Consider the following 14,564-nt stretch of genomic DNA (forward strand, 5'->3'; position numbering starts at 1 on the left):
GCACATTTGTGGCCTGCTGGAGGTCATTTTGCAGGGCTCTGGCAGTGCTTCTCCTGCTCCTCCTTGCACAAAGGCGGAGGTAGCGGTCCTGCTGCTGGGTTGTTGCCCTCCTACGGCCTCCTCCACGTCTCCTGATGTACTGGCCTGTCTCCTGGTAGCGCCTCCATGCTCTGGACACTACACTGACAGACACAGCAAACCTTCTTGCCACAGCTCGCATTGATGTGCCATCCTGGATGGGCTGCACTACCTGAGCCACTTGTGTGGGTTGTAGACTCCGTCTCATGCTACCACTAGAGTGAAAGCACCGCCAGTATTCAAAAGTGACCAAAACATCAGCCAGGAAGCATAGGAACTGAGAAGTGGTCTGTGGTCCCCACCTGCAGAACCACTCCTTTATTGGGGGTGTCTTGCTAATTGCCTATAATTTCCACCTGTTGTCTATTCCATTTGCACAACAGCATGTGAAATGTATTGTCAATCAGTGCTGCTTCCTAAGTGGACAGTTTGATTTCACAGAAGTGTGATTGACTTGGAGTTACATTGTGTTGTTTAAGTGTTCCCTTTATTTTTTTGAGCAGTGTATTTATCCCAAAAATCTATGGGGGATTGGAAATGATGCAGACAATTACATTGATGGAAGCAACATTCTTTCCGCAATATTAAGCTGATCCACCCCTTAGAAGAAAAAGAAAAAAAAAACACATGGTGATTAGAACCAAAAATCTCACATTTGGAATCATCAGACCAAAGGACAGAGTTCCACTGGTCTAATGTCCGTTGCTCATGTTTCTTGGCCCAAGCAAGTCTCTTCTTCTTATTGGTGTCCTTTAGTAGTGGTTTCTTTACAGCAATTTGACAATGAAGGCCTGATTCATGCAGTCTCCTCTGAACAGTTGATGTTGAGATGTGTCCGTTACTTGAACTCTGTGAAGCATTTATTTGGGCTGCAATCTGAGGTGCGGTTAACTCTAATGAACTTATCCTCTGCAGCAGAGTTAACTCTGGGTCTGGCGGTCCTCATGAGAGCCAGTTTCATCATAATGCATGATGGGTTTTGCGACTGCACTTGAAGAAACTTTCAAAGATCTTGAAATTTTCCAGATTGACTGACCCTCATGTCTTAAATTAATGATGGACTGTTGTTTCTCTTTGCTTATTTGAGCTGTTCTTGCCATAATATGGACTTGGTCTTTTACCAAATAGGGCTATCTTCTATATACCACCCCTACCTTGTCACAACACAACTAATTGGCTCAAATGCATTAGGAAAATAAATTCCACAAGTTAACAAGGTGCACCTGTTAATTGAAATGCATTCCAGGTGTCTACCTCATGAAGCTGGTTGAGAGAATGCCAAATGTGCAAAGCTGCCATCAACGCAAAGGGTGGCTTCCTTGAAGAATCTAAACTATAAAATATATTAAGATTTGTTTAACACTTTTTTGGTTACTACATGATTCCAAATATGTTATTTCATAGTTTTGATGTCTTCACTATTATTCTACAATGTAGAAAATAGTAAAAAAAACAAACTTGAATGAGTAGTTGTGTCCAAACTTTTGACTGGTACTGTATATATAATTATTTTTAAGAAATTCAGTATGCTTTCAACTTACTATTGAAAGTTGTAATAGTAGAATGCACGAGATACAATTTCAACATTGGGTAGTGCATCATCAGTTCCTCTTGTCATGTTTGTCATTTATAATTTGTCACAGATGTCCAGATCAACTAGCCCAAGTCAACTAACTTTTTTCAACAATTTTTTTTTAGCCCATAGAAATTGTAATTTTTTTGTCACTCAAATATCACATGAAAACACATAAGACATGGCAATATGCATTTAACATTTTTTATTTAACCTTTATTTAACTAGGCAAGTCAGTTAAGAACAAATTCTTATTTACAACGACGGCCTAGGAACAGTGGGTTAACTGCCTTGTTCAGGGTCAGAAAGACAGATTTTTACCTTGTCAGCTCGGGGACTCGATCTAGCAACCTTTCGTTTACTGGCCCAACGCTCTAACCACTAGGCTACCTGCCGCCCAATGTATAGAGTTGCAAGAAAATTAGCTGTAAAACTGCAATATTTTCTTTGCACCCCATGACAAAATGTGTCAAATTGCAGGAAATAAGGAAGGGGGGGAACAGGATGTTCCCCAATGCTGGAATGGGGGCCCTGAGTGAAAACGTCATCAGGCAGTAAGTGGGGAAAGATTCATTTCAGATGGCTGCTCAATGGGATGTTGTTTCAACGTTCTCCATCACCCATGTCTGTAAACAGACCGAGCAACTCAATGGGCCACCACTACAGAGCTGAAAGAACAAAACCTCAGGAAAGACCTGTGATTCAGACAGAGGCTTCAGGCCATGCAGGAAATAACAGCAGCCTGCAGGATGAATGGAGCAAAAAACCTTAAAAGGACATTATGGAGACTATCATGAGATACTCCAGTGAAGGACGTTCACCCTGAGCTTTTGTTCACACAGAACAGACAGATATAAAAAGAAGCCCCTCGGGGATCTTTTCTGTCTGGCAGTCAGTTACAGATTAAACTGATACTTCAGGGGCTCAACTCACACCCGGCACCTGCACACAAACACACGGCACAGCACACACACTCTAGGAAGTCAGTGTGGAGAACAACAACCAACTAAGGGAGAATGGCTGTTGGCTCCTCTTCTCCAGATTCATTAGTATTAGGGCTTCTTTAGGACTAGGGCACACATTTCTTATAGTAGTTTGTTTTGGAAGCGGTCAGGATGTCTGACACTCGGTGGCCGTTCACTCCTACAGACAGTGAGTCACGTGGACGTGGCGTGCTATATAAAGCAGGCAGACAGTAATCAAGGTATTCCAGTTACTGATTGATTGAACGTTTGAATTGACAAAACGAGTGACCTAAGCGACTGAGCGCAGTATGATTGTGAGTGCCAGTTGTGCTGCTTCCAGCACGTCAGAAATGTGTGGCCTCCTGGGCTATTCATGCATGGCAGTGTCTAGGATTTACAGAGAATGGTGTGACAAACAAAACACATCCAGTCAGCGGCAGTCCTGTGGATGAAAACAGCTCGTTGATGAGAGAGGTCAAAGGAGAATGGCAAGAGTCGTGCAAGCTAAGAGACGGGCCACAAACAGGCAAATAACAACAAAGTGGTATGCCCAACAGGATCTCAGAACCCACAACTCGTTGGTCCTCGTCACGGATAGGCTCAAGCAGCAGAGGACCTCACCAGGTTCCACTCCTATCAGCTACAAACAAGAAGCTCCAGTGGGCACGCCATCACCAACACTGAACAATTGAGGAGTGGAAAAACATCCTGGTCCGATGGAGTCAGGATTTGGCGTAAGCAGCATGAGTCCATGGCCCCATCCTACCTGGTGTCAACGGTACAGGCTGGTGGCGGTGGTGTAATGGTGTGGGGAATGTTTTCCTGGCACGTTAGCTCCCTTGATACCAATTAAGCAACGTTTCCATGCCCCGAAGACTTCAGGCTGTTCTGGAGGCAAAGGGGGGTCCGACCCAGTACTAGAAGGTGTACCTAATAAACCATCGACAAGAATGTCACCTGTCCCCCCCTACATTGGTTTATTTAGCTTTATTCAGGTCTGCATAAAAGTTGTCTAATTTTAACTGTGGGTTATGATCCCTTGAGATCCCATGCTGTGAATTTCATTAAAGTCATGAATAACATTGTGGCTGCCCATTCAAATCAAGACAAAACAACCAAACTACAATAGACAAGTCCTGCTCTCTCTATTCTCCCTATTCCCCATGGTGCTCATACACAAAGAGAGAGAGAGAGACAAAAGGGGCTTTGGTTGAAGAGGCTGACAGAGGTCGGTGTTTGAGCTTTCTAGGGCTTCCAAACATCAGAGGGGTCATTTTCATTCATATCTCCTGCACCTCTCATCTGTCTTTCAGCTGTAATGAACAGGAACGAGTGGTAAAGATCTGGAAAGCTGAGCGTTGGAAGATGGGAGAAGATGAAAGCAACCAGACCTCTTTCCTTCTTCGATGAACTCGCACACAAGCAGCCGCGCACACACACACACACACACACACACACACACACACCCACACGAGCAGCCGCGGTCTCGAGTTGTATTTCTGCAAATAAAGATTTCCAAGGTAACTTTAAACATATACAATAGCACTATTTAAACAGATTGAGTGTTTTTGTTAATAACCCAAAAAACTGAGAGAAAAACCTTGACAATTATAGAAACAAACAAAAATCAAAGACGTTGATAATAAACTGTATTAAATATAATACGGACCATTTACCTTCATATATTATAGAAACCAGGGCTTCAGTTGACTGAGAGTGTTTTCCTGTTCTAATGTAATGAAGCTCAGGCAGGATTCAGAGCTCTTTGTCTCCACTGCGGCTGTAATACCAGTGATTAAAAATGAACTGCTGACCTGCCTGTAACCGGCTCACATGCACACTTTGAATTAAAAGTCTTTAAAAGACAGCCCGACCTCTTGACAAGACCTCTCCGAAGGCAGTGGGTTCATCATTCCTAACGTGTTATTGCTGTACCATAGACAGGAGAACAGGGCGGTCCAAAGTCTTACTGTCACTTTCCTGGAAAAGTTAGGAAACCTTCCTCTATCTTTGCAACAGCAAAATTGACCTAACTTATGAACCAGCCATGTAGAGAATAAGAAAGATAAACATGCTAGTTAACCATTTCTAGAGACATTTTCCAATAGTCCTACAGAAGGATAGTGTGAGAATACTCCGCTATATGGCTGTGTGGCTGAAAAGAACAGCCCCACACCACCCTGTGTTGTCTCAGATGCAGGCTGTAAGAGAACATTCCTCTCCTGTAGACTAAGGAACAGCCCCACACCACCCTGTGTTGTCTCAGATGCAGGCAGTAAGAGAACATTCCTCTCCTGTAGACTAAGGAACAGCCCCACACCACCCTGTGTTGTCTCTGATGCAGGCAGTAAGAGAACATTCCTCTCCTGTAGACTAAGGAACAGCCCCACACCAGCCTGTGTTGTCTCTGATGCAGGCTGTAAGAGAACATTCCTCTCCTGTAGAGTAAGGAACAGCCCCACACCACCCTGTGTTCCCTCAGATGCAGGCAGTAAGAGAACATTCCTCTCCTGTAGAGTAAGGAACAGCCCCACACCACCCTGTGTTGTCTCAGATGCAGGCAGTAAGAGAACATTCCTCTCCTGTAGACTAAGGAACAGCCCCACACCACCCTGTGTTGTCTCTGATGCAGGCTGTAAGAGAACATTCCTCTCCTGTAGACTAAGGAACAGCCCCACACCACCCTGTGTTGTCTCAGATGCAGGCAGTAAGAGAACATTCCTCTCCTGTAGACTAAGGAACAGCCCCACACCACCCTGTGTTGTCTCAGATGCAGGCTGTAAGAGAACATTCCTCTCCTGTAGAGTAAGGAACAGCCCCACACCACCCTGTGTTGCCTCAGATGCAGGCAGTAAGAGAACATTCCCCTCCTGTAGAGTAAGGAACAGCCCCACACCAGCCTGTGTTGTCTCAGATGCAGGCAGTAAGAGAACATTCCTCTCCTGTAGACTAAGGAACAGCCCCACACCACCCTGTGTTGTCTCTGATGCAGGCTGTAAGAGAACATTCCTCTCCTGTAGACTAAGGAACAGCCCCACACCACCCTGTGTTGTCTCAGATGCAGGCAGTAAGAGAACATTCCTCTCCTGTAGAGGAAGGCTTGTGGGTCACACACGGTGTACACGCACATTCCCCACACACACACACACACACACACACACCTCCCCACCCGCATTCATAGCAGGAGGAAGGACGCTCCTCAGAGATAGCTGTGACAGGAGTCATAACTCGTTCAGAGGAATAACAGGCGGTGTGCGGAAGAGAGGAGAGGAATGGAGGCAGGGAGAGAGGTTCAGAGATGGAGAGGGGGAAGGGAAAGGGAGAGGAAGCGACAGTGTCGGAATAATCCCATCTCAAGACGTACAGCAGCTCTCACTGTAAACAAATGTCCGACATGTCTTCATCAATGCAGAATGAATGTGTGTTGAGAGATACAGCCGGCTACTGATTGAGCCCCCGCTTAGTGTTCAAAGTCAACAGGAATATCTTGTCTCATACTAAAATCCAGTGACATGAGCAGCTCCATAGACATATTTAGAAAGTATAGGTTATCTAGTAAAGGACGATGTTAAAGGCATAGTTCACCCACTTCACAAAATGATTAATTGGTTTCTTTACCCTGTAAGCAGTCTATGGCCAAATTAAGACAGCAGTCTGTGATTTGGTTAGTTCACCTTGTCTATAGACTTCTTACAGGGTAAGGAAACCAATGTCATTTTGAACATTTGGGTGAACTACCCCTTTAAAGGGCGGCTCCAGAGGCTGTCGTTATTGACCCCCAGTAAAACACCCCAGAGTGGGATGTCAATAATGGACCTAACTACCATGGTTAGGTCAACAGGACAGTGTTGACCCGTCGGCACTAATCCATACTTAGCCATTACAGTCTCATTAACCCAACTCCAGCTATTAGAACGCTGTTTAAAGCACTTGAAGACAGAAGATACACTGCAGGCTATATGTAGGCAATATATGTCACATGATTCACACACACAACATGGGCTTGGTCACAGTATACACAGTGTACAAATCATTCAGAACACTTTCCTAATATTGAGTTGCACCCCCCCCTTTTTGCCCCCAGAACAGCCTCAATTCGCCAGGCCATGGACTCCACAAGGTGCAGAAACCATTCCACAGGGTTGCTGCCCCTTGTTGACTCCAATGCTTCCCACAATTGTGTAAAGTTGGCTGGATGTCCTTTGGGTGGTGGACCATTCTTGATACACACGGGAAACTGTTGAGTGTGAAAAACCCAGCAACGTTGCAGTTCTTGACACAAACCGGTGCGCCTGGCACCTAATACCATACCCCGTTCAAAGGCACATAAATATTTTGTCTTGCCCATTCACCCTCTGAATGGCACTCATTCACTATCCATGTCTCATAAATAAGGGACATCAATAAGGGATCATAGGTTTCACCTGGTCAAAGAGCAGGTATTCCTAATGTTTTGTCCACTCAGTGTATATCGTTCACAAATATGACTCTGACTGGTTGGATTTGAGTTTGTGTTCATATACGATGATTCATTTACCTGCTCATGTTCATAAGAGAAACCTGGCCCACAATGTGTGTACATTTAAAACATGGAATGGACTGTTATCCACTGGCTCCCTGTGAATGGGCAGGTTAAAGGTCACATACCTCTGACACTCTGAGGCGTGCAGCACCAAGTCCTGGTTGTTGTTGGCGCTGACCGTCAGCTCATGTTCTGTTGAGTTGAACACGTCCAGCAGCAGATGGCACTGACGGGTTCTGGGGAGAAAGATAGAACCGGGTTAAAACCACACACACAAACACAGACAAATGATGGGTACAGGGGAGAGAGCAGATGTTTTTAACTTGAAGTAATACAACATCCAGCGTGTAATTGCGAACGAGAGTCATGCCTACTCTCTTCAAAATGGAAAGAGAAACAGAACACAAACACACAAGCCAGTACATTAGCTGATGTACACAGACACAGAACACTAGAATACACTGTTAAATTGATATTAAGTTGATTAATAATGTACTGATATACCCCAAATAAAATTGAAAGGTCAGTTCAGTGTTCACTTAGCAACACCAAGGGTATCAGTCAGTCTCCCCGCTGGATACTTGTTGAAAAGGTTCACTTTCAAAACATTTCTACGTCGGCTACAGAGCCAACGTCTGCGATGTGCATGTTGCAACATTATACACGTCGCCCAGATGACTTCCTGATAGTTTTCGCTATTAAGCTACTGCTGTGGTGACCGTTTTCACAGCCCTGTTCTACTGTATGTCGCTCTCTCCTGATTGGCTAAGCTGCTGTGTCGGTGCTTCCTGATTGATGGTCCAGCTAAACTGTGTGGAGGATAAATCAGTTGTCTCCCCCCTCTCTCTCTTTTGGTACAACCGTCCACTGGGTTAATCATGTCCTCCAGCAGAGACAAAGAGACAGTTGGAGAAACATGGACGCTCCTGCTAGAAATATGGTATTTTAATTACCCTGACACTTTATTAGGGGGCCGGGACAAACTCTGATGAAGTCTCCTTTAACTCTGGGATTTAAGAGGAGGGAGGAAAAAAGTAGAGTGGAAGGGCTGAGGACATGGTGTCTCTAAGAGGGAGGGAGGGAAGCAGTTAGACGGGACGGCTGAGGGTAAAGCGGTCCTTTGCAGGTTTGTGGTCTGGAAAGTAGGTGAGCTAGCAGTCGTCCTACACCTTGCCTTCAGTACATGGGTGATAGAATAGATCTTTGAGATCAGTTGCGTTTTGAGTAACTCCCGTCTGCACAATGGACTACAGTACATACACTGAGTGTACAAACATGCTCTTTCCATGACAGACTGACCAGGTGAATCCAGGTGAAAGCTAAGGATCCCTTACTGATGTCTCTTGCTAAATCCACTTCAATCAGTGTAGATGAAGGGGAGGAGACCAGCTAAAAAAAGGGATTTTTTTAAAGCCTTGAGACAATTGAGACCTGGATTGTGAGGGTGAATAGGCCGGTCAAAACATTTAAGTGCCTTTGAAAGGGGTATGCTATTTGGTGCCAGGCGCAACGGTTTGAGTGCGTCAAGAACTGCAACGCTGCTGTTGTTTTAACGCTCAACAGTTTCCTGTGTGTATCAAGAATAGTCCACCGCCCAAAGGACATCCAGCCAACTTGACACAACTGTGGGAAGCATTGGAGTCAACATGGGACAGCTTCCCCGTGGAATGCTTGCAACACCTTGTAGACTCCATGCCCCAATGAATTGCGTCTGTTCTGAGGGCAAAACAGGGGAGTAACACAATATTAGGAAGCTGTTCTAAACGTTTTGGACACTCAGTGTACACTATTCTAATTTCAGAGAAAATATAACACCATTCTTAAAACTATTTATTTTTCCAAGGAATGATGTCTTTTACCTATGTTTTGTGGAAAAATAAGAAAAAGAGAATGTGTAAGACAGATCGAGAGAGGCTGGAGAGGATAAACAGATCGAGACAGGCTGGAGAGGAGAAAGATCGAGACAGGCTGGAGAGGAGAAAGATCGAGACAGGCTGGAAAGGAGAAACAGATCGAGACAGGCTGGAGAGGAGAAACAGATCGAGACAGGCTGGAGAGGAGAAACAGATCGAGACAGGCTGGAGAGGAGAAACAGACATACAGAGACAGGCTGGAGAGGAGAAACAGACATACAGAGACAGGCTGGAGAGGAGAAACAGACATACAGAGACAGGCTGGAGAGGAGAAACAGATTGAGACAGGCTGGAGAGGAGAAACAGATTGAGACAGGCTGGAGAGGATAAACAGATTGAGACAGGCTGGAGAGGAGAAACAGATTGAAACAGGCGGTAAGGCGAGACGAGAGACAGGTTGGAGAGGAGAAACAAATAGAGACAGGCTGCAGAGGAGAAACAGACAGACAGGCTGGAGAGGAGAAACAGACAGATGTGTAAGACAGATCGAGAAAGGCTGGAGAGGAGAAACAGATCGAGACAGGCTGGAGAGGATAAACAGATTGAGACAGGCTGGAGAGGAGAAAGATCGAGACAGGCTGGAGAGGAAAAACAGATCGTGAAAGGCTGGAGAGGAGAAACAGATCGAGACAGGCTGGAGAGGAGAAACAGATCGAGACAGGCTGGAGAGGAGAAACAGATATACAGAGACAGGCTGGAGAGGAGAAACAGACATACAGAGACAGGCTGGAGAGGAGAAACAGATTGAGACAGGCTGGAGAGGAGAAACCGATTGAGACAGGCTGGAGAGGAGAAACAGATTGAGACAGGCTGGAGAGGAGAAACAGATTGAGACAGGCGGTAAGGCGAGAGGAGAGACAGGTTGGAGAGGAGAAACAAATAGAGACAGGCTGCAGAGGAGAAACAGACAGACAGGCTGGAGAGGAGAAACAGACAAATAGAGACAGGCTGGAGAGGAGAAACAGAGCCAGGCTGGAGAGGAGAAACAGACAGACAGGCTGGAGAGGAGAAACAGACATACAGGCTGGAGAAACAGAAACAGAGCCAGGCTGGAGAGGAGAAACAGAGCCAGGCTGGAGAGGAGAAACAGACAGACAGGCTGGAGAGGAGAAACAGACAGACAGGCTGGAGAGGAGAAACAGACAGACAGGCTGGAGAGGAGAAACAGACAGACAGGCTGGAGAGGAGAAACAGACCGACAGGCCGGAAAAACAGAAACAGAGCCAGGCTGGAGAGGACAAACAGAAAGACAGGCTGGCTGGAGAAACAGAAACAGAGCCAGGCTGGAGAGGAGAAACAGAGACAGGCTGGAGAAGAGAAACAGACATATAGAGACAGGCTGGAGGGGAGAAACAGACAGACAGGCTGGAGAGGAGAAACACACATACAGAGACAGGCTGGAGAGCAGAAACAGACATACAGAGACAGGCTGGAGAGGAGAAACAGACATACAGAGACAGGCTGGAGAGGAGAAACAGACAGACAGGCTGGAGAGGAGAAACAGACAGACAGGCTGGAAAAACAGAAATAGAGCCAGGCTGGAGAGGACAAACAGAAAGACAGGCTGGCTGGAGAAACAGAAACAGAGCCAGGCTGGAGAGGAGAAACAGAGACAGGCTGGAGAAGAGAAACAGACATACAGAGCCAGGCTGGAGAGGAGAAACAGAGACAGGCTGGAGAAGAGAAACAGACATACAGAGACAGGCTGGAGGGGAGAAACAGACAGACAGGCTGGAGAGGAGAAACACACATACAGAGACAGGCTGGAGAGCAGAAACAGACATACAGAGACAGGCTGGAGAGGAGAAACAGACATACAGAGACAGGCTGGAGAGGAGAAACAGACAAACAGAGACAGGCTGGAGAGGAGAAACAGACATACAGAGACAGGCTGGAGAGGAGAAACAGACAAACAGAGCCAGGCTGGAGAGGAGAAACAGACATACAGAGACAGGCTGGAGAGGAGAAACAGACATACAGAGACAGGCTGGAGAGGAGAAACAGACATACAGAGACAGGCTGGAGAGGAGAAAAGGACATACAGAGACAGGCTGGAGAGGAGAAAAGGACATACAGAGACAGGCTGGAGAGGAGAAACAGACATACAGAGACAGGCTGGAGAGAAGAAACAGACATACAGAGATAGGCTGGAGAGGAGAAAAGGACATACAGAGACAGGCTGCAGAGGAGAAACAGACATACAGAGACAGGCTGGAGAGGAGAAAAGGACATATAGAAACAGGCTGGAGAGGAGAAACAGACATACAGAGACAGGCTGGAGAGGAGAAACAGACATACAGAGACAGGCTGGAGAGGAGAAACAGACAAACAGGCTGGAGAAACAGAAACAGAGCCAGGCTGGAGAGGAGAAACAGACAAATAGAGACAGGCTGGAGAGGAGAAACAGACATACAGAGACAGGCTGGAGAGGAGAAACAGACAAACATAGACAGGCTGGAGAGGAGAAACAGACAAATAGAGACAGGCTGGAGAGGAGAAACAGACATACAGAGACAGGCTGGAGAGGAGAAACCGACAAACAGAGACAGGCTGGAGAGGAAAAACAGACAAATAGAAACAGGCTGGAGAGGAGAAACAGACATACAGAGACAGGCTGGAGAGGAGAAACAGACATACAGAGACAGGCTGGAGAGGAGAAACAGACATACAGAGACAGGCTGGAGAGAAGAAACAGACAGACAGGCTGGAGGAGAGAAACAGACAGACAGGCTGGAGAGGAGAAAAGGACATACAGAGACAGGCTGGAGAAACAAAAACAGAGCCAGGCTGGAGAGGAGAAACAGACAAATAGAGACAGGCTGGAGAGGAGAAACAGACATACAGAGACAGGCTGGAGAGGAGAAACAGACATACAGAGACAGGCTGGAGAGGAGAAACAGACAAACATAGACAGGCTGGAGAGGAGAAACAGACAAATAGAGACAGGCTGGAGAGGAGAAACAGACATACAGAGACAGGCTGGAGAGGAGAAACAGACAAACATAGACAGGCTGGAGAGGAGAAACAGAGCCAGGCTGGAGAGGAGAAACAGACAAATAGAGACAGGCTGGGGAGGAGAAACAGACATACAGAGACAGGCTGGAGAGGAAAGGAGAAACAGTCATACAGAGACAGGCTGGAGAGGAAAGGAGAAACAGTCATACAGAGACAGGCTGGAGAGGAAAGGAGAAACAGTCAGACAGAGAGAGGCTGGAGAGGAGAAACAGACAAACAGAGACAGGCTGGAGAGGAGAAACAGACATACAGAGACAGGCTGGAGAGGAGAAACAGACATACAGAGACAGGCTGGAGAGGAGAAACAGACATACAGAGACAGGCTGGAGAGGAGAAACAGACATACAGAGACAGGCTGGAGAGGAGAAACAGACATACAGAGACAGGCTGGAGAGGAGAAACAGACATACAGAGACAGGCTGGAGAGGAGAAACAGACATACAGAGACAGGCTGGAGAGGAGAAACAGACATACAGAGACAGGCTGGAGAGGAGAAACAGACATACAGAGACAGGCTGGAGAGGAGAAACAGACATACAGAGACAGGCTGGAGAGGAGAAGCAGACATACAGAGACAGGCTGGAGAGGAGAAACCGACAAACAGAGACAGGCTGGAGAGGAGAAACAGACAAATAGAAACAGGCTGGAGAGGAGAAACAGACATACAGAGACAGGCTGGAGAGGAGAAACAGACATACAGAGACAGGCTGGAGAGGAGAAACAGACATACAGAGACAGGCTGGAGAGAAAAAACAGACAGACAGGCTGGAGGAAACAGACAGACAGGCTGGAGAGGAGAAAAGGACATACAGAGACAGGCTGGAGAAACAAAAACAGAGCCAGGCTGGAGAGGAGAAACAGACAAATAGAGACAGGCTGGAGAGGAGAAACAGACATACAGAGACAGGCTGGAGAGGAGAAACAGACATACAGAGACAGGCTGGAGAGGAGAAACAGACAAACATAGACAGGCTGGAGAGGAGAAACAGACAAACAGGCTGGAGAGGAGAAACAGAGCCAGGCTGGAGAGGAGAAACAGAGCCAGGCTGGAGAGGAGAAACAGACAGACAGGCTGGAGAGGAGAAACAGACAAATAGAGACAGGCTGGAGAGGAGAAACAGACATACAGAGACAGGCTGGAGAGGAGAAACAGACAAATAGAGACAGGCTGGAGAGGAGAAACAGACATACAGAGACAGGCTGGAGAGGAGAAACAGACAAACATAGACAGGCTGGAGAGGAGAAACAGACAAATAGAGACAGGCTGGAGAGGAGAAACAGACATACAGAGACAGGCTGGAGAGGAGAAACCGACAAACAGAGACAGGCTGGAGAGGAAAAACAGACAAATAGAAACAGGCTGGAGAGGAGAAACAGACATACAGAGACAGGCTGGAGAGGAGAAACAGACATACAGAGACAGGCTGGAGAGGAGAAACAGACATACAGAGACAGGCTGGAGAGGAGAAAAGGACATACAGAGACAGGCTGGAGAGGAGAAAAGGACATACAGAGACAGGCTGGAGAGGAGAAACAGACATACAGAGACAGGCTGGAGAGAAGAAACAGACATACAGAGATAGGCTGGAGAGGAGAAAAGGACATACAGAGACAGGCTGCAGAGGAGAAACAGACATACAGAGACAGGCTGGAGAGGAGAAAAGGACATATAGAAACAGGCTGGAGAGGAGAAACAGACATACAGAGACAGGCTGGAGAGGAGAAACAGACATACAGAGACAGGCTGGAGAGGAGAAACAGACAAACAGGCTGGAGAAACAGAAACAGAGCCAGGCTGGAGAGGAGAAACAGACAAATAGAGACAGGCTGGAGAGGAGAAACAGACATACAGAGACAGGCTGGAGAGGAGAAACAGACAAACATAGACAGGCTGGAGAGGAGAAACAGACAAATAGAGACAGGCTGGAGAGGAGAAACAGACATACAGAGACAGGCTGGAGAGGAGAAACCGACAAACAGAGACAGGCTGGAGAGGAAAAACAGACAAATAGAAACAGGCTGGAGAGGAGAAACAGACATACAGAGACAGGCTGGAGAGGAGAAACAGACATACAGAGACAGGCTGGAGAGGAGAAACAGACATACAGAGACAGGCTGGAGAGAAGAAACAGACAGACAGGCTGGAGGAGAGAAACAGACAGACAGGCTGGAGAGGAGAAAAGGACATACAGAGACAGGCTGGAGAAACAAAAACAGAGCCAGGCTGGAGAGGAGAAACAGACAAATAGAGACAGGCTGGAGAGGAGAAACAGACATACAGAGACAGGCTGGAGAGGAGAAACAGACATACAGAGACAGGCTGGAGAGGAGAAACAGACAAACATAGACAGGCTGGAGAGGAGAAACAGACAAATAGAGACAGGCTGGAGAGGAGAAACAGACATACAGAGACAGGCTGGAGAGGAGAAACAGACAAACATAGACAGGCTGGAGAGGAGAAACAGAGCCAGGCTGGAGAGGAGAAACAGACAAATAGA

At 46.8% G+C, this 14,564-nt stretch overlaps 1 protein-coding gene across 2 annotated transcripts in view; it reads right to left on the reverse strand.

The window, feature by feature from the left end:
• LOC106570238 (trafficking protein particle complex subunit 9) overlaps positions 1-14,564 on the reverse strand; it is a 398,200-nt gene that overhangs the window by 105,502 nt on the left and 278,134 nt on the right. For both annotated transcript variants that reach the window (XM_045694753.2, XM_045694752.2), the window contains one exon: positions 7,264-7,374. In XM_045694753.2, coding sequence (XP_045550709.1) covers positions 7,264-7,374 — 111 coding nt within the window. The remainder of the gene's footprint in view (positions 1-7,263; positions 7,375-14,564) is intronic.

This window comes from Salmo salar, chromosome 14 (assembly GCF_965601325.2).
Source record: "Salmo salar chromosome 14, fSalSal1, whole genome shotgun sequence".
NCBI classification, from domain to species: Eukaryota; Metazoa; Chordata; class Actinopteri; order Salmoniformes; family Salmonidae; genus Salmo; species Salmo salar.